Source organism: Cnephaeus nilssonii (assembly GCF_951640355.1).
Source record: "Cnephaeus nilssonii genome assembly, chromosome: 13".
NCBI lineage: Eukaryota > Metazoa > Chordata > Mammalia > Chiroptera > Vespertilionidae > Cnephaeus > Cnephaeus nilssonii.
Window position 1 is genome coordinate 4,512,695 of NC_137084.1, and position 24,277 is coordinate 4,536,971.

The window sequence follows — 24,277 nt, forward strand, 5'->3', positions numbered from 1 at the left end:
GGCCCTTATTGGGGCCGGGAAAGACGTGAGGAAGTTGTTTTCCCTCAGGCCTTCTTCATATCCTGGTGGGGATAAGGGACATGGGGCCTTGAGCTGACTGGACCCGCCAGGTCCTAAGCCTGGATCCAATCCTTTCAATCCCGTGGCTCTCCTTGGCATGCGGTGTGTTTCATAGCCCACAGGCACCCACCCCCTGACGGCTGCCTCTGAAGGAAGCGCCGAAGAGAAAGGGGTGGAGAAGGAGGCACCCAGTAGCCTGCAGGTGTTCGGGCGGAGGCCAGGACTGGCTCGCACCCCAACCCTCCACCTGCAGCCCCAGCCCCTTGCAGGCAGGACAAGCTGGGGCCCTGCCAACAGGGGGCCTAGCCATGAGCACAAACTGATGGCTTCTCTTGGGGGACCCTCTTGTGGCGTTGGGTCCACCAGCCTCACTCCTCCCTTGCTTCCTGTGCTCGCTGGGAACCAAGGCGGGGCCACCCTGTAGCCCTCAGCAGTGGCTGGCAGTTTGCTTCCTGAACCCAGAGCCGCCAGCCCGCCCTGGGGAGGGGCTGAGCCCGCCCTGCGTGAGAGGCCAGGGCTGCCCTCTGAAGGAAGCTCCAAAGAGAAAGCGGAGGAGACGGAGGCACCAGGCGTCTGCAGGTGTCCGGGCTGAGGCCAGGACCGGCTCGCACTCCAACCCTCCGCTGCAGCCGCAGCCCCTTGCAGGCAAGGTAAGATGGGCCCTTCTCCTCCCCGCCCGCCTCCGGCCCCGGCCCCCGGCCCCATGGCCTTCCCCAGGCGGCAGCCCGCACTTCCACTGCCCTGGAGAGGCCTCGCTGGGCTGGGATGTTCGGAGCTCACCTTCGGGCCAGGATGGGCATTATTCTCTGACCTGGGTCCCAGCCATTTCCAGGGTGGCAGCTTGCCAGTGTGGGCTTGGGGCGAGTTGTGAACTGGCAAAGCAAATGGAGGTTGTGCCCAGCTCTGCCATCAAGCGGGGTGCTCTTGAGTGAGCCCCTTCTTACTCTTTACTGGGCCTCAATCTTCCCATCTGTAAGATGGGAGTGGGTTGAACAACATGGTCTCCGAGGGTCCTTGCAGCTTAACCATGGTGATGAGGAGAAGGTCAGGTTTACTTGGAACCACTCAGCACCCTGTGTCTCGCTGCTGCCGTGGTGTCCTGGCCTGTGGGTCTGCCCCCCCCCCCCCACCTGTCCAGGGCACCGTGGGGCCTCTTCAACTTGAACCCAGGCAGCCGGCCAGGCCCCGCGCCTTGCCCACCCTGCCTCCTCCCCACCCACTGCAGAGCCACCGCAGCCATGGCGGGCATGAAGACGGCCACCGGGGACTACATCGACTCGTCCTGGGAGCTGCGGGTGTTTGTGGGCGAGGAGGACCCCGAGGCTGAGTCAGTCACCCTCCGGGTCACGGGGGAGTCGCACATCGGCGGGGTGCTCCTGAAGATCGTGGAGCAGATCAGTGAGTGCCGGCCCCTGCTGCCCCGTGGCTCCCTGCGGCCCCGGGCCCGGCCCCGCTGCAGGCCCTCGACAGATAACAGTGTCACAGTGACTCAGGCACCAGCTTAATCATTTGGTTCCAAAAAAGACATTTCCCCCACTTCCCCTCTCCCACTGTCTTCCCTCCCGCCCTCGCTCCCTCCCACTCCGGAGGTTCTGAGTCCCCAGGGAGCAGGCCCGGCCACAGCCCTCCATTCCTCCGCTTGTAGGGCCAGAAGGGGCCTCGCCTGGGCTGCGGGAGGGTCACCCCGGGGGTCTGCTCCCACACCTCCTCCCCAGGCGGAAGCCCGCACCGCCTGGTGCCGGCCCAGCCCCCACAGGAAGTTACAGCAGAGCAGCCTGTGGTCTCAGCGCCGAAAGGAGCAGTGACATCCATCACCTTTCCCAGCCGGGGTGCCGCTGCCCCTTCCGGCGGGCGGGAGGCACACCCCGATAGCCAGGGCTGGACGCAGGCCTGTGAGCGCCCGGCCGGGCCCTGTGGCCTGCGGGGGGGGGGGGGGGGGGGTGCGTGGGCCTCCGCAGACCCAGCCAGCCCACACGTGCTCCTGGGAGGAGGTCAGCGGGACAGGCCAGGCCCCAGGACGGCTTGGCCTAAAGGCTGAGGTGGTGAGGGCGCTTCCAGAGGGCAGGGCCCAAGGAGGCTGTGGAAGCAAACGCTGGGAACAGGGGGTCCCTCCGGAGAGGGCCGCAGGCATGGAGGGCGAGCCAGGGCTGAGCAGTGAAGCCTTGACTGGCCTCAGGGCACAGCCCGTGGCAACGCAAGAGGCTAAACAGGGAGATAGACAGACGGAAGCCACTCCTCCACCCACTGCAGGGCTCCCCGGGGCAGGCCCGTCAGCTCCGAGCCCCTGCAGTGGGGACTTGGTGCCCACCCTCCTGTCCCCGCTCATCCCCTAGTGCCTCACGCTCTCCTCCATCCGCTGAGCTGGGCCGCGCCAGCCCCTGGCCTCCTGCATGTGGGGCTCACAGAGCCAGCTGGGGCCTGGGCCGGGGAGGTCACCCCAGCCTGGGAGAGACTCACAGGAGAAGCCACCCCTGAGTCCTGAGGGGCCCCGCAGGGAGGAGGGAGGCCAGCCGAGGGCAGGCAGGGGCGCTCTGCCCTGGGCACCTAGGCCGGCGGGGACTCGTGGCGCGCCACAGGCCGTCACAAGGCCGTCGGACTCGCCTGGAGGTGGAGGGCACCACGCAAGGGACTGTCGGGCAAGGGCTGACGTTAGGCAGGTCCCAGGGGTGGGGTGGGCGGAGGCGGGCAGCCAGCCCCTGTGGCGGTCGCACTGGCACTGAGGGCGGACAGAGGCGGGTCGTGGAGGTGGGATGACATGGGTGGAGTGTGGTGTCTAACGGCGAAAGGGAGGGCACCGGGCCTCACAGGAGAATCTTTGGTATCAGCCCCCAGGAGTGGCACAGCCTCTGGGGGTGAGGAGAGGGCCCCCATCTGTCCGTGTCAGACAGGCCTTGGGGGCGGGACTGGTCACCCCATTCCTAGACCCAGAGCCTGGCCGCGGCCTGTGAGCCGGGTTCCGGGAGCCACGCTGGTGGCCGTGGCTTGGCAGGCGGCCGGGGGGTCTGCCTGGGGCTCACTGAGGGGGACGAAGCCGTAGCCTCGGTGAGGCCCCAAGAGGAGGCCATGGCTGAGGAGGGGACCTCAGGGCCTGAGGACAGGGACTGGCCAGGCGGGTGGCCGAGGACAAAACACGGGAGCCAAGAACCCAGAGGGGCGGGGGGAGGGCGCAGAGCCAGGCCAAGCCCTCCTGGCAGCACCGGTGACATGGGGGGGGGGGGGGGGCGGGGACTGCACCGGGAAGAAAGGGCTTGTGCCTGGAGGGCCGTGCTCGCGCTGTCTCCGCGCCCACCGTGCCGGCTGGTGCCCCCGGAGGGAGGAGGGCACCACGTGTCCCTCACTGCTCACTGCGCACTGCGCACTGCTCACTGCTCACTGCTCACTGCTCACTGCTCACTGGCTGCGTGAGGGGGGCCTCCCACTCTAACCAGCGCTCACTCCACGGCAATGCCGCCGAGCGGCCGCAGACACTGTGCCCTCCCGCAGGGGGCGCCGTTCCGCGTCATGGCGGGTGACCCCACTCGCATCCACTAATTAGAAAACCAGGCCCAGGGGGCACAGAACTGGGAGCCACTACACAGTCACGGAGTGCCCGCTGCCGCGTGCCAGACAAACCCGGGCTGCCACATCTCTGCCGAGCTCCAGCCCCAGGAGCGCCCAGGAGAGGCCGGGGGCCGGGGAGCCCGGCGGGCTGGGTGCGTGCGGTGGGGACACTAAGGGTGGGGGCTCCCCGGGAAGTGATGTAGTGACTGAGCCCGGAGGATGAGCAGGCTTAGCCAGCAACTTGCCACTCAGCCATGGCCTTGGGCCTGGACCGCAGGCTGCCCCAGCTGCCCTGGGCCTGGGCTGGGCTGGGGAGGGCACGTGGCCTCGGGCCCTGAATGCCAGGCCGTGCCCAGCGCTGGGGCGGGCCCTCCAGGCTGATGGTCACCCGCCCCTGCTTCCCGGGGCCGCAGATCGCAAGCAGGACTGGTCGGACCACGCCATTTGGTGGGAGCAGAAAAGGCAGTGGCTGCTGCAGACCCACTGGACGCTGGATAAGTACGGCCTCCTGGCCGACGCCCGCCTCTTCTTCGGGCCCCAGCACCGGCCCGTCCTCCTGCGGCTGCCCAACCGCCGAGCGCTGCGCCTGCGAGCCAGCTTCTCCCAGCCCCTCTTCCAGGCTGTGGCCGCCATCTGCCGCCTCCTCAGTGAGTCTCCGGTGCCCCCCACCCCCGCACCCAGCCCCGTCCCCCCGCAAGGGTCCTGCAAGGGGGCTGGTCCCCTCCCTTCACAGGCCCAGCTCCTGTCATGTTGTCCTTGCCACTCTGGTCCCCATCCTGCCGGCAGGGCTGGCCTGCCCCAAAGTGCCCATGTGGGGAGAGGGCAGGAGGCCCCGGGGCGGGCCCTGCCCCCCACTGAGGCCCCAGCTCCCGCAGGTATCCGGCACCCTGAGGAGCTGTCCCTGCTCCGGGCTCCTGAGAAGAAGGAGAAGAAGAAGAAGGAGAAGGAGCCGGAGGAGGAGGTGTATGACCTGACCAAGGTCGTCCTGGCTGGGGGTGAGCACCGACGGGGTGGGCCAGGGACGGGGGGGGTGGGGGGGCAGGGAGAAGGCCCAGGAGGCCCAGGCCGGGGGGCCAGGCCTGGTTGACCCCCACCTGCCCTCCAGGCATGGCACCTGCGCTGTTCCGGGGGATGCCCGCCCACTTCTCAGACAGCGCCCAGACGGAGGCCTGCTATCACATGCTGAGCCGGCCCCAGCCGCCGCCCGACCCCCTCCTGCTGCAGCGCCTGCCGCGGCCCAGCTCCCTGCTGGACAAGACCCAGCTGCACAGCAGGTGCCCTGCCTGCCCCTGGTCCTGGGCCACGTCCCTGCGGTGCCCCCCACTCCCAAAGCTCACCCCAGATCCAGGCCTCCTGTTTGCAGGCCTTTCCTATATGTGCGCTCGCCCCCAAGCCCCGCCCAGCCCCCGCCCGCCCAGCACTGTGCCCCAGCGCTGTCCGGGCTCAGCCCTGACCCCCCTCGCCCCCAGGTGGCTGGACTCGTCACGGTGCCTCATGCAGCAGGGCGTCAGGGCCGGGGACACGCTCTGGCTGCGCTTCAAGTACTACAGCTTCTTCGACCTGGATCCCAAGGTGGGCCGGGCCGGGCCGGGCCGGGCCGGGGCTGGGTCAGAGACCCGGGGACCTGGGTTCAGGGCTCTCAGTCAGGGTCTGTGTCTCTGTCCATTTGTCCATCCACCACCCGTTCATTAACTCTGGGCCTGGGCGGATGCCGAGGGCGTCGGGGAGATGATGACCCCACTTCCGTGTAGACAGTGGTGCGGGCGCCTGGGAAGCCGGCTGGGGCTCAGGGAAGGCCTCCTGGAGGAGGCAGTGCTGCGGCCGTGCCAGGTGCCTGGCTCCCGCCCGGCCTCCTGTCGCCCCTGGCCACCCCCAGGCGCCGTGCGTCCCTCTGCGAGGCCCCCGGGCACTCCCTCCGCCCACTTCTCTGTCCCCTTCACTGAGGAGCTGCTAACCGCGGCCGCTGCCTGCACAGCCTTGGGGATGCGTGTCCCTTCTCCCCGGGATCCTGTCTCCTGTTTCCCAGCCTTTCCTGGGTGCTCGCTGTCCCCTTCTCCTCAGCCAAATCTATCCTGGTGTCTGCCCCCTCCCCTCTGGAGAGCACGCCTGCTGAGGTGACCGGCCTCTGTCTGTCTGTCTGTCTGTCTGTCCGCTGCTCACTTCCTGCCCGCTTGGATTGAGTAATTTTATATTCCACTTTATCTCTATTATATTAGCTGATTAGCTATGCTTTTTTTTTCTTTCAGCCGTTGCTTTAGGGATTATAGCACAGATACTATTTTTTTAAAGTGTTTTTATTGATTTTAGAGAGGAAGGGAAAGGGAGAGAGAGGTAGAAACATCGATGATGAGAGAGAATCATGGATCAGCTGCCTCCTGCACGCCCCACACTGGGGATCAAGCCTACAACCCGGGCATGTGCCGTTGACCAGAATCAAACCCGGGACCCTTCAGTCTGCAGGCCGAGGCTCTATCCACTGAGCCACACCGGCTGGGAGTAGCACACATCAACTATTGCCATCTAGTAATAGTACCGCTTCACACAGCGTCTGAGAACCTCACAACAGGATACTCCCTTCCCTCCTGGCATCGCACACCTCGCTCCTCCCCACGCCAAAGCCCACGCCACCTGTCAGACTTGTTGCTGTGATTAGGAGGACGAGGCTGCACTGAGAAATCACTCATATACTGTACATCAGAGGATTTGTCCACTTGAGTGTGCAAGTCGATGGCTTTCAGTCTATTCACGGAGCTGTGCAGCCATCACAACCCGTGTTCCAACATCTCATCGCCCCCACGCGCTATCCAGTGGGCAACCCAGCCAGGGCAGCCCTTTAAGTATTTAGACATTTGTTTGGGGAAGAAGTTAAGATGTCTGGAAGCAGTTTGACCCTCCCAGGGCTTGACTATTGATGACAGGACCAGAGCAGCCTTCAAGCCAGGGCTAACTTACCCCCCGCCCCCCGCCGCCCGCAAAGGGAACGGCCGGGGCACCTGACGCGCCGTGGGTGAGGCGTTCTCCGCCCTGGCTGTGAGGAATGGGGTGTGCCCACCCTGCGCGAGGGCTGTAAACGTCCCACTGCTGCTTCCAGAGGTTTCTGCCACCAGCCGCGGGGCATTCACACACACACACACACACACACACACACACACACATGCTCATTTACACACACACACACACACGCTCATTTACACACACACACACACGCTCATTTACACACACACACGCTCATTTCCACACACACACGCTCATTTCCACACACACACACGCTCATTTCCACACACACATGCTCATTTCCACACACACACATGCTCATTTCCACACACACACATGCTCATTTCCACACACACACGCTCATTTCCACACACACACACACACGCTCATTTCCACACACACACACATACACATGCTCATTTACACACACACACACACACGCTCATTTCCACACACACACACGCTCATTTCCACACACACACACTCTCATTTACACACACACACGCTCATTTCCACACACACACACATACACATGCTCATTTACACACACACACACACGCTCATTTCCACACACACACACGCTCATTTCCACACACACACACTCTCATTTACACACACACACGCTCATTTACACACACACACACTCTCATTTACACACACACACGCTCATTTCCACACACACACACATGCTCATTTCCACACACACACACGCGCGCGCTCATTTCCACACACACACGCTCATTTCCACACACACACTCATTTACACACACACACACTCATTTCCACACACACACACACTCATTTCCACACACACACACACACACACGCTCATTTCCACACACACACACACACGCTCATTTCCACACACACACGCTCATTTCCACACACACACGCTCATTTCCACACACACACACATACACATGCTCATTTACACACACACACACACACGCTCATTTCCACACACACACACGCTCATTTCCACACACACACACTCTCATTTACACACACACACGCTCATTTCCACACACACACACATACACATGCTCATTTACACACACACACACACGCTCATTTCCACACACACACACGCTCATTTACACACACACACACTCTCATTTACACACACACACGCTCATTTACACACACACACACTCTCATTTACACACACACACGCTCATTTCCACACACACACACATGCTCATTTCCACACACACACACGCGCGCGCTCATTTCCACACACACACGCTCATTTCCACACACACACTCATTTACACACACACACACTCATTTCCACACACACACACACTCATTTCCACACACACACACACACACACGCTCATTTCCACACACACACACACATGCTCATTTCCACACACACACACATGCTCATTTCCACACACACACACACACACGCTCATTTCCACACACACACACACGCTCATTTACACACACACACACACACACACACGCGCGCGCGCGCGCGCGCTGCGCGCGCTGCGCGCGCGCGCGCGCGCGCTCCTCGGTTCTCAGCTAAGGACTCAGAGGAGCCTCTGCCGCACCCCAGGGCTCGCTCTGCGCCTCCTCTCCAGCACTCTGTCCTGTGGGCGCGGCTGCCTGGACTCCCTGGTTCTCAACTACGGCTCCTCCGCTCCGGGGTGACGCTGAGCTGCGTGTGGGGTCCTCCTCCCCGTGCCGCAGCCTAGAAACTCTCTCCAGGAGGTCCGGGGGGGGGGCGATGGTAGGAGTCACCTTGTTTCCCCTTTCAGGGATCGCTATTCCATGTGGTCAACAGATATCTAAAATCCACTTGGTTTTTGTTGTTCTTTTTGTGTGTTTTTTTAAATTACGTTTTTGTTAACATAATATATGATGGCTTAAAGAGTTAAATAGTCCTGGTAGGTTTGTAAAACAACAACAGCTTTAGCTGGTTTGGCTCAGTGGGTAGAGCGTCAGCCTGCAGACTGAAGGGTCGCCAGTTTGATTCCAGTCAAGGGCACATGCCTGGGTTGCAGGCTCGAACCCCAGTGGGGGGCGTGCAGGAGGCAGCCGATCAATGATTCTGTCTCATCATGGATGTTTCTGTCTCCCTCTCCCTTCCTCTCTGACATCAATAAAAATATATTAAAAAAAAAAAAAAAGAACACGGATGCTATGAACATTTCATGTGTCTTTTGGTGAACATAGGTACACATTTCTTTAAGAAATGGGGAAGTTAACTTTTTTTAAAAGTTATATATTGATTGATTTTAGAGAGAGAGGGAATTATTGTTCCACTTATTGTTGCATTCATTGGTTGCCTTCATTGTATGAGCCCTGACTGGGATTGAACCTGCAACCTTGGTGTCTCGGGACGATGCTCTAACCAACTGAGCTACCCGGCCAGGGCCAGGTTCACATTTCTGCAGGGCGCATACCCAGAGCGGAATTGCTGGGTCCCAGGGCGGACACTGTGGTAGGTAACTTAGACAGCTTTCCAGGGTGGTTGTACCAACTGACACCCCTCAGCAGGGTAGTTCCACAGCCTCGCCCGCACGTGGAATTTCCCATCGTCTTCACTGTGGCCATTCCGGTAGGTGCGTAAAGGTTCCTCGTACTGTTTTTTATTTATATGTTTTTTAAAACAGCTTTACTGCGATATAATTCACATACCATAAAAGGCACCCATTGTAAGCATTCCGTTTGGTTATTTTTAGTAAGTTTATACAGTTGTGCAACTGTCACCACAGTCCAATTTTAGCACAGTTCCGTCACCCCGGAGGGCTCTCTAGTGACCACTTGAAGCCATTCCTCCCCCACACCTGACCCCAAACAACCAGTGATGTGCTTTTTATGTGGCTTTAATTTACATCTCCTGAGGCCTAATCAGGCTGAGCCCTTTCTCATTTGGCTACTAGCCACTTGGAAATCCTCTTCTGGAAGTTTCTGTTCAAGTTTTTTCCCCCCAATTTTTATATTGACTTGCCTGTCTTTTTCATACTGCTCTGTAGTTCTTTATGTATTTGGTATATGAGCACCTTGTCAGATACATATGTTGTGAATATATTTTTTCCACTCTGTGCTTTGCCTTTTCATTCTCTTAATGGTTAACTTTATGTATGTGCTGCCAAAGCGAGCACATTAATGGCTTATTTTGGTAAAGTTCCTAATTTTATGTTATTTTTTAAAAAATATATTTTATTGATTTTTTACAGAGAGGAAGGGAGAGGGATAGAGAGTTGGAAAGATCAATGAGAAACATCGATCAGCTGCCTCCTGCACACCTCCTACTGGGGATGTGCCCACAACCAAGGTACATGCCCTTGACCGGAATCGAACCTGGGACCTTTCAGTCCGCAGGCCGACGCTCTATCCACTGAGCCAAACCAGTTAGGGCAAAGTTCCTAATTTTAATATACTCTGATTTATATTTCTTGTACAATTAACATCTTTTTTATTTTTTTAAAATATATTTTATTACCCTAACCGGTTTGGCTCAGTAGACAGAGCGTCGGCCTGAAGACTCAAGGGTCCCAGGTTCGATTCCGGTCAAGGGCATGTACCTTGGCTGCGGGCACATCCCCAGTAGGGGGTGTGCAGGAGGCAGCTGATCAATGTTTATCTCTCCTCAATGTTTCTAACTCTCTATCCCTCTCCCTTCCTCTCTGTAAAAAATCAATAAAATGTATTTAAAAAAAATAAAAAATAATTTTTTTATTGATTTTTTACAGAGAGGAGGGGGAGGGATAGAGAGTTAGAAACATTGGATAAGAGAGAAACATCGATCAGCTGCCTCCTGCACGCCCCCTACTGGGGATGTGCCCGCAACCAAGGTACATGCCCTTGACCGGAATCGAACCTGGGACCCTTCAGTCTGCAGGCCGACGCTCTATCCACTGAGCCAAACCGGTTAGGGCTTGACATATTTTTTTAATGTTTTTATTTATTTTGGAGAGAGAGAGGCGGGGAGAGAGAGAGAGAGAAACATCAATGAGAAACATTGATCAGCTGCCTCTTGCACACCTCCCACCGGGGGCATGACTGAGCCAACCCTTGGCAGCTGTTTTCTTTCTTTCTTTTTTCTTTCTTTTTTTCAGCTGTTTTGTTTATAGCTTTTATCACGCTCTTGGATCACTTCACCTATTTGTTGTTTGGTTTACTCGGTCCCCCTTGTGCCCTCAGCAGCATGTGGGGTGCACAGCAGACATCCGTACAAACACGTTGTGAGGGAAAAGGTGCCAGTAACCGGGCCGATGGGGCAGGCAGGCTGTAAGGCTGGGCTGGGATCAGCTGCCCACGTGGGGCCGCTCAACGAGCTGCCGCAGCACCGAGGGCAGGGCTGAGGGCTGAGGCTGCCAGGGGCTGGGCACAGGGTGCTCAGGGCACTTGACACCTGACCAACCCAGCCCCCCCTGCTCCCCCCACGGCTCAGACGGACCCGGTGCGGCTGACCCAGCTGTACGAGCAGGCGCGGTGGGACCTGCTGCTGGAGGAGATCGACTGCACCGAGGAGGAGATGATGGTGTTCGCAGCCCTGCAGGTGCCGGGCGGCCGGGCCCGGGTGGCCGGGGTGCCGGGCAGGCCCGGGGCAGGAAGGGTCCTCCAGAGGGGGGCCCCGTCTCCAGGGAAGCCCAGCTCAGGGCCGGGTGGGTGAATGGCTGCCCACTGAGCCCGCCTGGCCATGTGCCCACCCAGTACCACGTCAACAAGCTGTCGCAGAGCGGGGAGGTGAGCGAGCCCGCGGGCGCGGACCCGGGGCTGGATGACCTGGATGCAGCCCTGAGCAACCTGGAGGTGAAGCTGGAGGGCTCGGCGCGCACCGACGTGCTGGTGAGGAGGGGCTCGGCCAGCGGAGGGTGGGGGGGTCAGCCCTGTGCTGGTGAGGAGGGGCCCGGTCAGTGGTCAGCGGGGGGGCAGGGTCAGCCCTGTGCTGGTGAGGAGGGGCCCGGTCAGCAGGGGGGGCAGGGTCAGCCCTGTGCTGGTGAGGAGGGGCTCGGTCAGTGGGGGGGGCAGGGTCAGCCCTGTGCTGGTGAGGAGGGGCCCGGTCAGTGGTCAGCGGGGGGGCAGGGTCAGCCCTGTGCTGGTGAGGAGGGGCTCGGTCAGCGGGTCGGGGGCAGGGTCAGCCCTGTGCTGGTGAGGAGGGGCCCGGTCAGCGGGGGGGTCAGGGTCAGCCCGAGCCAGGCCCTCTGACTCCTCCCCTCCCCAGGACAGCCTCACCGCTATCCCGGAACTCAAGGACCATCTCCGCATCTTGCGGTGAGTGGGGGGCAGAGTTGGCAGCCCTGGGGGGGGGGGGCGTGTGGAGAGGGGAGGAAGGTGGCCTGTGACCCCCGCCTCTCCCTCAGGCCCCGGAAGCTGACCCTGAAAGGGTACCGCCAGCACTGGGTGGTGTTCAAGGAGACCACGCTGTCCTACTACAAGAGCCAGGACGAAGCCCCGGGGGACCCCATTCAGCAGCTCAACCTCAAGGGTGAGCGAGGGGCTGGCCAGGGGGTGCATCGCCTGCCTCCTCCGCGTGCCAGGGAGGACGCCGTGCTCAGGCCGCTGTGCCGCTGGCATTGGCCCCGGCGCCTCTCCGGCCGGGGTCCCCCGCTCCGGCCTTCTAACCCCCCCCTTCTCCCCCCAGGCTGTGAGGTGGTCCCTGATGTCAACGTCTCCGGCCAGAAGTTCTGCATCAAACTCCTGGTGCCCTCCCCTGAGGGCATGAGCGAGCTCTACCTGCGGTGCCAGGATGTGAGGGCTGGCAGGGCCCAGGGCGGGCCGAGGCGGGAGCGGGGCAGGGACTGAGCCAGAGCCGGGCCCGGCCTTACAGCCCCTCCCGCCCCCCAGGAGCAGCAGTACGCCCGCTGGATGGCCGGCTGCCGCCTGGCCGCCAAGGGCCGCACCATGGCCGACAGCAGCTACGCCAGCGAGGTGCAGGCCATCCTGGCCTTCCTCAGCCTGCAGCGGACGGGGACCGGGGCCCCGGGCAGCCAGCCCCAGGGCCCGGACGCCTCCACGGAGGGCCTCAACCCTTACGGCCTTGTTGCCCCCCGCTTCCAGCGCAAGTTCAAGGCCAAACAGGTGCCAGAGGGCGTGGGGGGGGGGGACTGGCCACAGCGCTGACCTGGCCGCCTCGGCCCCGCACCTCCAGCGCCTTCCCCTGGAAAGCCATGTGCTCACTCATTCCTTCTCCCCGTGTCCCCGCGAGAGTGCTGGTCCCCTCCCAGAGGAGGGGGGCACGGTCCCGCTGCCCACGTCCACCTCGGGGCCTGGCTCAGCTCAGAGGTGATGAGTGGTGAGAGGGTGCACTCTGGGGGCCCACAATGGGCCCTGCCCCTGCCCTCGCTCAGCTGATGGGGGCAGGGGGCCGCTGGGACTGTGGGTGCCCCTCACCAGTGTGGTCCCACAGCTCACCCCCCGGATCCTGGAAGCCCACCAGAATGTGGCCCAACTCTCCCTGTCCGAGGCCCAGCTGCGCTTCATCCAGGCCTGGCAGTCCCTGCCCGACTTTGGTATCTCCTACGTCATAGTCAAGTAAGAGCCCCAGCGGTCCTCTCCACCCTCACCCTGAACCTCCCTTCCTGGGCCCTGTGGGCAGAGCTTACTGAGGGCACCCGTGCGCCCCACCCATCCTGCACCCCCACAGCAAACAGAGAGAGAGAGATCAGGCCAGAACAGAGACCAACTCCGTCCCGGCTCTGCCCGGACCCTCCCCTCTCCCGACCTCTGGGAGCTGGTCTGTGGGACGGGGCCAACGTGGCTGCTGGGACAGGGGGTGCCCCCTGCCCATTTCCCAAGCCTGTGAAGATATGATCGAGGCAACAGATGATACAAAAAAGATACTTACGCAAAAAAATATTTTTTATTGATTTCAGAGAGGAAGGGAGGAGAGAGGGAGAGAATCATCCATGATGAGAGAGAATCATTGATCGGCTGCCTCCTGCACGCCTCCTACTGGGGATGGAGCCCGAAACCAGGGTATATGCCCTGACTGGGAATCGAACTGTGACCTCCTGGTTCATAGTTTGAAGCTCAACCACTGAGCCACGCCAGCCGGGCAAAAAAAAGTTATTTAAAGGCATAGACTATCTGCTGACGCTGCCAAATGTTATTATAATTATTACGTTGGTTAACTCCCGCTTTCCAGATGAGGAACTTGAGGCCCAGAGAACCTAAATGACTTCCTTGCACAACCCACTCCTGAGCTCTGCACCAGGCTGTCTGGGCGGGCTCCGGGCCGCGGGTGGGGCCCTTGCTCACACTCTGTCCTCCTGCGGACCAGGTTCAAGGGCAGCAGGAAAGATGAGATCCTGGGCATTGCCAACAACCGGCTGATCCGCATCGACCTGGCCGTGGGCGACGTGGTCAAGACCTGGCGCTTCAGCAACATGCGCCAGTGGAATGTCAACTGGGACATCAAGCAGGTGGGCCCGCGTGAGGGTGGGGGAGGGAGGGGCCCGGCCAGACCCAGCCAGGGCAGGGCCGGGTGCTCCCTGTCCCACCCCCACCAGCCCCTCTGACTGCCCGCCCTGCAGGTGGCCATCGAGTTTGACGAACACATCAACGTGGCTTTCAGCTGCGTGTCTGCCAGCTGCCGCATTGTGCACGAGTACATAGGGGGCTACATTTTCCTGTCAACGCGGGAGCGGGCCCGAGGGGAGGAGCTGGACGAGGACCTCTTCCTGCAGCTCACAGGCGGCCATGAGGCCTTCTGAGGCCCGTCTTACTGCCCTGTACCACTCACCACCCGCCATGGCCACTCCTAAGCCCACACTCACCGGGACTCACTGCCCACACCCTCTCCACGCACCGACCTGGGCACATTCGCACTGTCACTGGCTTTGTGCAGACCAGGGACCCGGCGGGGCCAGACTCTGCCATGCCCCCGGCTGGGGAGGGCGGTCCTGAGCTCTGCAGCACCCTTCCCTCGTCTGAGTGGCCGAGACCAGCACCCTGGCCTAGCTGTAGTCCCTGAGCCCACAGGAAGACTAGCTGTCGCCAGAGGATGGGAATTGATGGTTTCAAACGGGAAGGTTTTTGTTATTTTATCTTTTTACATTTCCTTTTTAATAAATATTTTATCGTTGGATCATCCTTCTTCCTCTGGAGCTGTGCTGGGGGCCACTCTGACACTCTGTCTCTTCATCACCAGCCAAGGAGAGGGGTTTTCCTGAGATAGAGAGGACTTGGTTAGAGACGGGGAGACCTAAGTCAGCCCGGGGGTGGCAGAGGACACAGGCTTCGGACACAAGGAAGAGGGTGGAGTGGAGATTCTCACGGGTAGGCCGTAGCTGCAGGGCCTCCTGGAAGTACTTAGGAAGCAGGAAGCCATCGGTGTTTCCTGGAGTCAGGATCACCCCGTTCGCAGAGCGGAAGAAGGGGATTCCCTCTGCAGACAGAGCCAGACTGTGACTCAGGCCCTCTCTGCGGCCCGGGGCCGCCCTCCTGCACCCACACTCACCGGCCAGGGCCAGGGGCCCGTTGATGAACACGGCCACGTGGCAGTTCGGCCGCATGCCTGCAGAGACACCTGGAGCTGGGGCTGGGGCATCTGGGGTGGCAGTGATCAAACGTGGGCAGGCTGGGGTCCTGGACTCAGTGAGGAAAAGGAGGTACTGCCGCATATGGGTATGGGGTGGCTTTGGACCTTTGGAGGGACCTGGGAGGAGAGTGGGTGGGAGTAGCTGGGGTCGGGGATACTGACCACTGATGACACCAGGGTCCCCAGGCAGGCCTGTGGCCAAGTGGATGTGTGTCCTTCCGCGGCAGGACAGGCCCTGGAGCCGGATGGAGGGCCAGTGCTGCCAGAATGTGCCATGGACCAGCATCAGGGGCAGGTCCTGCGGGGTCTCCAGGGGCATCAGCTCCAACTCAGGTACCTGGCACGGGTGGGGGGATGGACAGCAGTGAGCCCCCCTCACAGGCAAGGGTACCACCTGGCTCTCCCACCTGTCCCGTTAGCCCCACCTGCAGGGAGTGACCCTGATTGGCCCGGATGAGAGGGCCGGTGCTGGGGTCCCCTGGCTGCAGGGCGAACCGCTGCTTCCCATTGGTGTCCACCACGCGCTGCACATCTTCCTCTGAGAAGCTGCGGAACTGGGGCAGCTGCAGGAGGGCGCGCAGGGGCACGAAGCCGCCTGCGGGCAGACGGGGAGCTCAGGAGTTGAGCTTGCTCAGGCCTAAGCCAGAGCTCACAGGGGAGATACACAACCAGAGCAGAGCCTGGGCGTGGGGACCACAAGGGCTCAAGGGAACAGGATCTGCCTCATGGAGGGTCACAAAGATAAAGTGACCCTGTCCTAGCTGGTGTGGCTCAGTGGATAGAGCTTCTGCCTGCAGACCGAAGGGTCCTGGGTTCAATTCCTGTCAAGGGCACATGCTCAGGTTGCAGGCTGGATCCCCAGTGGGGGGCGTGCAAGAGGCAGCCGATCAATGATCCTCTCTCATTATGGATGTTTCTATCTCTCTCTCCCTCTCCCTTCCTCTCTGAAATCAATAAAAATATATTTTAAAAAAACGGTAAGTGGCCCTAACTGGTTTGGCTCAGTGGATAAAGTGTCGGCCTGCGGACTGAAGGGTCCCAGGTTCGATTCCGGTCAAGGGCATGCACCTTGGTTGCAGGCACATCCCCAGTAGCGGGTGTGCAGGAGGCAGCTGATCGATGTTTCTCTCTCATCGATGTTTCTAGCTCTCTATCCCTCTCCCTTCCTCTCTGTAAAAAGATCAATAAAATATATTTTTTTAAAAAGATAAAGTGACTCTTTTAGTACAGTACTTGACTCAAAGTGGGTACTCAATAAGCCTCATTGGCACCACCATCCCCCCCCCCCGCCCACTTTGAGATGTTTTTGGGGTCGCAGGCCTGGCCAAAAGACAGGCTCCTCCCCCAGTTTGCCCCAGAAATGATACTGGGCTCTGGGTCTTCCCTGTGCATGGAAGGAGGCGGCCTGTGTGCCTCCCCATGGGGCTGTGGAGGGAGCCCTGGGGGAGAGCAGTCACACAGGCTGGCTCTGCTCCCTGCGCTGGAGCCTTCTCCACCGCAGCCTCCAAGACCCTCACTTACCAGCCCCCAGGGGAAGCCCCAGCCTCAGGGCCCCGTGGCGCAGGGCGTAGGACAGCGCCTTGGACAGCTGCACATCTCGGTCCTGCAAGAGTTCAGAGGTGGCTCCTGGTCCCCGTGGTGACCCTGTCCTGCTGCTGCTGCCCCCCGGAACTCTGAGTGACCTGCCCCCGGGGGGGGGGGGGGGACCAGAGGAAGAGCAGCCCCTGAGCGCTCCGGAGAACAGTGTGACCCCCCAGCCCCCAGGCCCGCCACCGGCATTTCCCAGGGAGCCAGGGCTCAGATCCCTTACCTCCCCCTTCCACCGTGGGGATGGCGAGTGAGGGTGGGAGGGGCGCACCTGTTCCCGGGGTCTGCGAGCCCTTCTACCTCTGGGCCCTGCTGCTTCCAGCTTCCTCTCTCCAGAGTTCATGGCCAAAGCCTGGGGGCGCAGTGGCAAGTGGGGGCTGTTAAGGACCTCCCATGACTCCACCCCGCCCAGAGCCACAGCCTCAGGACGTGAGAGCGGGGGCGGGCGGGGACATTCCCACCCAGCCCCCCGGTGCAGGGGTGCAGGTAGGACTCGAGAGGCCCAGCAGGCAAGGCTTGCCCAAGGTCATCACACTGTCAGCCGCGGGGCCAGGTGGGCCGAGCCCCGCGCTCCAGGCCCGCGGGTCAGGCTCGGGCCCGAGGAGGCGGGGCCGGCGGCCCGGATCCCGGGGCGGAAGATCCGGGAGGGCCAGCCCGAGGGGCGAGAGCTCACCGACTCCCGAGGCGGAGCGGCCGCACCGAGGGCTCCGAGCCCTGAAACTGGCCAATGAGAAGCCGGGGCGGGAGGGGCGGGCACTTCCGCTCGGGGAAAGGGGCGGGGACTGCGGGCTGAATTGGCGGTGAGTCCCGCTGGAGGCTGGAGGCTGGAGCCCCTGCGCCCTGGGAGGGGTTCCTGAGCCCTGGGTTTGGGAGACGTGGACATTAGGGGGTGACTGGACCCAGGGCCTCGGGTGGTAGGGGTGCCCGGGAGTCCCTGGGAAGCCTGGCAGCTGGAGCCTCGGGCGCCTGCTGGGTGATAAGACACTTGACTGCCCAGGGGGGTGCAAAAGGGCTTGGGGGGATCCTCAGTAGGTCTGTGGGTGGCTCTAGGTCCCCCAAGGTGACAGGCCTGGCTGTGACCGTCCCCAGAGCTGCCCTGTCCAGACCATGGACCCCGAGGTGTCTCTGCTGCTGCAGTGCCCCCCGGGCGGGCTGTCCGAGGATCAAGTTGGGGCTGAGCTGAGCCCAGCCTACGACCGTCGCCCACTGCCAGGAGGGGACAGAGCCATCGCCGCTGCCTGGGAGAGCCGGCTCCAGGCCCAGCCCTGGCTGTTTGACGCTCCCAAGTTCCGCCTGCACTCTGCGTCCCTGGCGCCCACCGGCTCGCAGGGGCCACAGCTGCTCCTGCACCTGGGCCTCACTTCCTACCGAGACTTCCTGGGCACCAACTGGGCCAGCTCAGCTGCCTGGCTGCGACAGCAGGGGGCTGCCGACTGGGGTAACAAGCAAGCCTACCTGGCAGACCCCCTGGGGGTGGGTGCCGCCCTGGCCACCGCCGATGACTTCCTTGTCTTCCTGCGCCGCTCCCGGCGGGTGGCTGAAGCCCCTGGGCTGGTGGACGTGCCTGGTGGGCACCCTGAGCCTCAGGTGAGATGCCAGGCTGGGGGCAAAGGCACCCAGACCCAGACAGCTCAGCGCTGTTGTCCTCACCCCTGAGGAGGACTTGGCCTGGTACTTGTGGAAGTCTCTGCTCAAGGCCCCCCTCAGCCTCCTCACTGATCCCTTCCCCAGATCTGTGAGAAGCTAGGGAATGGGGGCTAGGACCCAGCGGGCCCTCTGCTTGTCCATCTGGAGAAGGAGGGCCTGGGTCAGGGGACCGCCCGCACTCTTACACTGTACACAGACAGGCCCTCAGGGCCGGCGAGTCTGGGGGGAGGCAGGGCTGGAAGAGGTGGGGGCAGGAGCTGAGCCTCCCCTCCCCCAGGCCCTGTGCCCTGGCGACAGCCCCCTGCACAAGGACCTCCCGGGGCCGCTGGTGGTGCACGAGCTCTTCTCCAGTGTCCTCCAGGAGATCAGTGATGAGGTGAGTGGGGGTGGCCAGGACGGGCTGGGGGCGGGGAGGGAGGTGGTAGAACATGCCAGAATTAACCTTGGTCTGGGCTGGTGGAAGGGTCTGCAGGCATGAGACGCTGAGGGAAGGACTTGGCTCTGCAGTTGGGCACATGGAGTGGAAGCCTCGCCCTCATCCCTGTGCCCCTCAGGTTCTTTCTCTTTACAATGTGAACACTGTAAAGGCCTTGCCTACTCCACCGAGGTTTGTTGAAAAGAGAAGTAACTGGAAGCTGATTGATCGATTTTCCTTGGGTGGCGCTGGGCAAATTATTTAATCTCTGGTCTGGTTTTCCCACCTGTAAAGTGAACATGCCCCAGATCCAACATCCAGCCTTCTGGGCAGCTGAGCTACACACTGTAAAATGCTGTGCAAGGGCAAGGCGTGGGCTGTCTCCACGGAGAGGGGCAGGGCTGTGGGCGGTGAGCACTGACAGGTGGGACCCTGGCCCCAGGTGAACCTGCCACTGCTCACCCTGAGCCAACCGCTGTTACTGGGCATCGCACGCAATGAGACCAGTGCGGGCCGTGCCAGTGCCGAGTTCTACGTCCAGTGAGTGAGCTCCGGGGGGCAGGGTCCTGGGTCCTGGGGCAGGTGGTGTGGGTGGAGGGGCATGGCCGAGGCAGCTGGGGCTCCACAGGGGCCCTCCTGGGACTGGGCACCCACTGGGCCATCCTCATGTCTTACCCAGGTGCAGCCTGACTTCTGAGCAGGTGAGGAACCACTACATGAGTGGGGGACCTGAGGCCCACGAGTCCACGGGAATTATCTTTGTGGAGACACAGGTGCGAGGCGGCAAAGTCTGGCCTGGACTAGGAGCTGGGGTTGGGACTTGCAGAGGCCTGGTGATGCATGTCTGTGGGGGCAGGCGGAGGTCAGACGGGGCTCCCAAATGTCTCAGAGCTTTTCTCCAGAGCCACAAGGCCTCACTGGGGATGCCGGAAGCCCAAGGGAGGGGCCCGGGACCTGTTCAGCCTCTTTACATGTCTCAATAGGGACTGTACGGTGCCGAGGGCTCTGAGGCTCAGGGGCTCTGGGCACAGCTCCTGCAAGAGCCCCGAGAGCTACCTGTCTGCATCTCTGTCTCCCCGCAGAGGGTGAGGAGGTTGCAGGAGACTGAAATGTGGGCCGAGCTCTGCCCCTCCGCCAAAGGCGCCATCTTCCTCTACAACCGGGGCCAGGGAAGCCCCACCTGAGTGGCCCTGGGGTCCGCAGCCCTACCACCCAGCCAGCTCCAAGGACAATAAAGGACTTTATTCTTGGATTCCGTTGCCATACGCTGTTCCCACGAGGCAGAGAGGGGCCGCTGGGAGAGCGGGGGTGGGGAGGGAGACCGGACAAGTGGCTGGAAAAGAGAAAGCCCAGCCTCCGTTGTGCCCTCTGCCAGCTGGGTTGAGGGCCGTGTCCCCGAGGGTCCGGGCCGAATACGGGGTGGAAACTGCTCCGTGGAAAGTGTTTCCCTGCAAAGCGGCGTGACAGCCACGTTCGTGCGACGGAGCGACGGCAGCTGGGCCGAGAGCCTCACTGAGTGTCCGCCTCGGAGCCGCCCGCTTCCGGGGGGAATGCCCGCACCTCTCAGCGCGCCCCAGGCTCCGGCCTCGGGGGGCGGGCCCGAGGCGTCAAAGGCCAATGGGCAACGGGGGCAGGGCCCCATCGCGCTTCCGGTGTTGTGGGCGTGGCCTGGGCGTCTAAGCCAATGAGGGCGTGGGGTGGGGCCTGAGTCGGCGCAGGAAATGGAGGCCGTGAGTGCAGCGGGGGCGGGGCTTGGTGTGGCTCCTCCTTCACCCGCTCCCCCAAACTCCCCCCGCCAGCTCCGGGGTTGGGCAGGGGGGTCTCCGAGCTCGCGTCTGGCTGTCCAGACGCCGAGGCCCGTGTGGGGAAGGGCCCGGGTTCTAGGCAGCGCAGGTCCAGGACGCTGGGGTCTGGGCTGGAGCCAGGAGGCCCCGCCTGCCCCTGGGTCCTCGGGCCGGCTTCAGCTTTCCTTCGCCGGTAATGGGGGCCAGGCCCCTTCCCGCCGCCCGCGGAGTGCTTGCAGTCTGGTCCCCATGCACTCTCCTGGTGGCCTCCTCTCACCAGCTGTCCTCCCGCCGCCATGCTGCCCCTGCTGCCCCTGTGCCTTTGTCGGCTGTGGCCCCGCAGCCCTCCCGCCCGGCTCTTCGCAGAGGCCGCCCGGCAGCGGTGAGTCGGTCGCCGGGGCCGGCGCCTTCCCGGAGGTTCCGTGCGTGTTTGCGGAGGGCCCTGCCCTAGGTGCTGAGCTGTTAGGGTCTGTCAGGTGCCTTGCAGCCTCGTCTCAGGTAGCCTCACCCTCCCTGCTGAGGACACCGCTGAGGACCAGGTGAAGGGAGGACGCCAAGGCTGTGCAGCGAGTCAGGAGGCAGATGTGGAGTTTGGCCCCAGCCAAGCCCATGCTCTTTCCACAACTCCTGTGGTCGTGGAGCATCGCTGATTCCAACCCGCGGGGGAGTGGGCTTTTTGAGACAAAAATGCAGATTCCTGGGTCCTGCTCCGGAGATTCCTGCCGAAACCGGTTTGGCTGTGGAGATAGGTCTCCATCGGCAGGAATGAGATGGGGCTCAGGAATCTTTTCTTTTTTTTTTTTTAATATATTTTATTGATTTTTTACAGAGAGGAAGAGAGAGGGATAGAGAGTTAGAAACATCGATGAGAGAGAAACATCAATCAGCTGCCTCTTGCACACCCCCTACTGGAGATGTGCCCGCAACCAAGGTACATGCCCTTGACCGGAATCGAACCTGGGACCTTTCAGTCCACAGGCCGACGCTCTATCCACTGAGCCAAACCGGTTTCGGCAGGAATCTTTTCTTAAACAAGCTTTTCGGGAGTTTTGACACAAGGAGTCTGAGGACCACATGCTGAGGCCCCCTGGTCTGATCCGCACCCTTCCCCAAACACTCAGAAAGGAGGGTTGTTTGGAGATAGGTCTCCCGACTCGGGCCATACCACCCTGACACGCCTGATCTCGGAAGCTCAGCAGGGCTGGGCCTGGTTAGTTCTTGGGTGGGAGGTAGGTCGCCCATGGCACCTGCTTCAGCCCTCGCAGCTCCTGGGTGCTGAGTTGAAGGGTGTGGCCCAGCGGGGCTGGGACGGTAGGGGAGAGGTATCTTCCGTGTTTCCTTAGCCCCTACAGGTTCTGGCCTCTCTCCACAGGTCTGGTCCCAGTAACTACTATGAACTGCTGGGGGTACATCCTGGTGCCAGCACCGAAGAAGTTAAACGGGCTTTCTTCTCCAAGTCCAAGGAGGTACCAGTGGTCCTAGGCAGGGAGGTGGGAGGGGAATTCTGAGCCAGATGGGGTACCCTTCAGATTCCCAGGAATGGAGCTGAGTGGCTCGCTCTGGCTGGTACCACAGTCCCTCAGCATGCATAGGGAGGGGGGAGTGCCCCAAGGGCAGAGGTCGGGCAGGGTGTGAGGAGAGCCAGGGGTCCTGTCTGATGGGCTGGGTTTGTTTTTATTTTATTTTCATAAATATATTTCTTTATTGATTTCAGAGAGGAAGGGAGAAGGAGAGAGAGATAGAAACATCAATGATGAGAGAGGATCAGAATCATTGATCGGCTGCCTTCTGCACACCCCCCACTGGGGATCGAGCCAGGCATGTGCCCTTGGCCGGAATCGAACCTGCGATCCTTCAGTCTGCAGGCTGACGCTCTATCCACTGAGCCAAGTCGGCTAGGGCTGGGCTTGTTTTTCTTTCTTTCTTTCTTCCTTTTTTTTTTTTCCCCTCATTTTGGGCTTGTTTTTCTTGACCTGCCTGCTCTTGAAAAAACCTGGGCCCGGGCATCTAGTGAGCGGTAGGCAGCAGGTGGGGAGGGAGGCGGAGTGCTTCCTGACTCAGGCTTTCTGGTGGGGTGGCCAGCCTGAGGGCCTGAGAGGTAAGGTCACTGTCCAGACAGGGCCTCTGGGAATGTTTGGAGCCCTTGCGGGTGGATATGATCGAGATGGGTCCTGGGGAGCATGGGAAGGGAGATGAGGGGAGTCCTGCCTCACCTCAGTTGCACCCTGACCGGGACCCCGGGAACCCAGCCCTGCACAGCCGCTTTGTGGAGCTGAGTGAAGCATACCAAGTACTCAGCCGGGAGCAGAGCCGCCGCAACTACGACCACCAGCTCCGCTCAGCAGCTCCCCCAAAGCCCCCAGGAGCCGCCGCCCATGCCAGGCCTGCTCATCAGGCACATAGGTACAATATTTTGCAATTCGCTTCTTCTCCTCCAAATCTCCTGGGGAGCCTCATCCCCACACTGTCTCTTTTTCTCCTTCCCAGCAGCTCCTGGGAACCCCCAAATGCACAATATTGGGCCCAGTTTCATGGTGTGAGGCCGCAGAGACCAGAGTCGAGGCGGCAGCAGTATAGACACAACCAGCGGGTGCTGGGGTACTGCCTCCTGATCATGCTGGCGGGCATGGGCCTGCACTATGTTGCCTTCAGGTGCTTCCCTGCCTTTCCCGGAGGGGTGGGCAGAGGGCAAGAGGGGGAGTGAAGCCCAGTGTGGCCAGTCAGCCATCCACACCACCCTTGTGTCTCTCGAGCTAAGAACTGTATGAAGCAGGTCTCTGGAGCCTCTTTTTACTTGGCAAAGGCAGCTCTGCACTAAGGGCTAACGTCATTTCCAGTTTATTTTGTGTTTTATAAATCTCTGGTGCTGACTACCAGGAGTGGTGGAGCCAACCAAAGTCAGGCACAAGAAAGACATGCTTGGTAACTGCCTCACCAGCAGCTGTCCTCACTGGTCTGGCAGCCAGCTGTCTCCCCGGCCCTCTCTCATGCGCCGTGACACAGGTTCCACAGCACAGGTACACAGAGGCAGCGCCCACTAGCAGCCGGCTACTTCAGGGATGGCGTTAGACACACAACCCTTTCCAAGCTCTTCGAGGACCACCCTGTGTCAGTGCCGCTGTCATCACCTTCCGCAGGATAGCCAGGGGCCTGGGTCGCCATTGGACCCTGGACAAGCCTGGCTACTCTGTACTGCTCTCCTCACCCAGCACAGGCCGTCAGGCTGAGGTTCCCACAGATAGAAAGCACTGACACCCTAGCGTGGGGGACAGTAGGGTTTGGGGGATCCAGAGTTCATTGTAACCCCCTTGCAGGAAGCTGGAGCAGATGCACCGTAGCTTCATGGATGAAAAGGATCGGATCATCACAACCATCTACAACGACACTCGGGCCCGAGCCAGGTCTGTCCCTGCTCCACCCTGCCCCCTCTTCCCTGTCCTGGGACCAGCCTCTGGGGTCGCTGTGCCGACCGCCCCGGTGCTCTCTCCTGCAGGGCCAACCGAGCCAGGCTCCAGCAGGAGCAACAGCCGAGGCAGCCGCTGCAGCCACCACCCGAGCCTCCCCCAGGCCCAGGAATCGTGCCCCCCTGAGCCTCTCACCTGGATGGAGCCTGCTGTGTGTGCCCTCTCGGGACGTCCCCCTACCCAAAACGCGTGCAATAAAGTGATCCTCAGCCTTCCCGTCCGGCTCCCTCCTTAAGGCCCAGCACCCCCAACCCCGGCCACTCCTCGGGACCACGCCCGCCCTCCG

General features: G+C 61.3%; 4 protein-coding genes across 13 annotated transcripts; 3 read left to right on the top strand and 1 right to left on the bottom strand.

The window, feature by feature from the left end:
- Positions 1 to 581: 581 nt before the first annotated feature.
- FERMT3 (FERM domain containing kindlin 3) lies at positions 582 to 14,646 on the top strand. Its single transcript, XM_079787041.1, has 15 exons — positions 582 to 710; positions 1,286 to 1,458; positions 4,014 to 4,247; positions 4,476 to 4,595; positions 4,706 to 4,874; positions 5,070 to 5,172; positions 11,003 to 11,110; positions 11,266 to 11,400; positions 11,777 to 11,826; positions 11,916 to 12,040; positions 12,197 to 12,303; positions 12,400 to 12,633; positions 12,962 to 13,086; positions 13,835 to 13,976; positions 14,088 to 14,646. The coding sequence occupies exons 2-15, from the start codon at positions 1,299 to 1,301 to the stop codon at positions 14,265 to 14,267; spliced, it is 1,992 nt and encodes a 663-aa protein (XP_079643167.1). The 5' UTR covers positions 582 to 710; positions 1,286 to 1,298; the 3' UTR covers positions 14,268 to 14,646.
- On the bottom strand, positions 14,583 to 17,390 carry TRPT1 (tRNA phosphotransferase 1). 7 transcript variants are annotated; one of them, XM_079787044.1, is made up of 7 exons: positions 17,355 to 17,390; positions 16,953 to 17,033; positions 16,616 to 16,697; positions 15,520 to 15,689; positions 15,014 to 15,431; positions 14,831 to 14,941; positions 14,583 to 14,722 (listed from the first exon to the last, which is right to left on the bottom strand). In XM_079787044.1, the coding sequence occupies exons 2-7, from the start codon at positions 17,022 to 17,024 to the stop codon at positions 14,631 to 14,633; spliced, it is 945 nt and encodes a 314-aa protein (XP_079643170.1). In that variant the 5' UTR covers positions 17,025 to 17,033; positions 17,355 to 17,390; the 3' UTR covers positions 14,583 to 14,630. The 7 variants fall into 7 exon arrangements, with proteins under 7 accessions (XP_079643170.1, XP_079643173.1, XP_079643172.1 ...); XM_079787047.1 differs by lacking the exon at positions 17,355 to 17,390 and having other exon boundaries at positions 15,014 to 15,070; positions 15,257 to 15,431; positions 16,953 to 17,086; XM_079787046.1 differs by lacking the exon at positions 17,355 to 17,390 and having other exon boundaries at positions 15,014 to 15,070; positions 15,257 to 15,431; positions 16,905 to 17,045.
- Positions 17,382 to 20,022, top strand: NUDT22 (nudix hydrolase 22). 2 transcript variants are annotated; one of them, XM_079787051.1, is made up of 6 exons: positions 17,382 to 17,481; positions 17,771 to 18,268; positions 18,606 to 18,704; positions 19,186 to 19,283; positions 19,423 to 19,516; positions 19,826 to 20,022. In XM_079787051.1, exons 2-6 carry the CDS (start codon positions 17,789 to 17,791, stop codon positions 19,925 to 19,927), a joined length of 873 nt encoding a protein of 290 aa, XP_079643177.1. In that variant the 5' UTR covers positions 17,382 to 17,481; positions 17,771 to 17,788; the 3' UTR covers positions 19,928 to 20,022. The 2 variants fall into 2 exon arrangements, with proteins under 2 accessions (XP_079643177.1, XP_079643176.1); XM_079787050.1 differs by lacking the exon at positions 17,382 to 17,481 and having other exon boundaries at positions 17,500 to 18,268; positions 19,826 to 20,020.
- A 463-nt stretch (positions 20,023 to 20,485) lies between these two features.
- DNAJC4 (DnaJ heat shock protein family (Hsp40) member C4) lies at positions 20,486 to 24,261 on the top strand. 3 transcript variants are annotated; one of them, XM_079787054.1, is made up of 6 exons: positions 20,490 to 20,909; positions 21,900 to 21,993; positions 22,746 to 22,930; positions 23,018 to 23,179; positions 23,842 to 23,928; positions 24,021 to 24,159. In XM_079787054.1, the coding sequence occupies exons 1-6, from the start codon at positions 20,824 to 20,826 to the stop codon at positions 24,115 to 24,117; spliced, it is 711 nt and encodes a 236-aa protein (XP_079643180.1). In that variant the 5' UTR covers positions 20,490 to 20,823; the 3' UTR covers positions 24,118 to 24,159. The 3 variants fall into 3 exon arrangements, with proteins under 3 accessions (XP_079643178.1, XP_079643180.1, XP_079643179.1); XM_079787053.1 differs by having other exon boundaries at positions 20,492 to 20,909; positions 23,015 to 23,179; XM_079787052.1 differs by having other exon boundaries at positions 20,486 to 20,909; positions 22,746 to 23,179; positions 24,021 to 24,261.
- Positions 24,262 to 24,277: the final 16 nt, after the last annotated feature.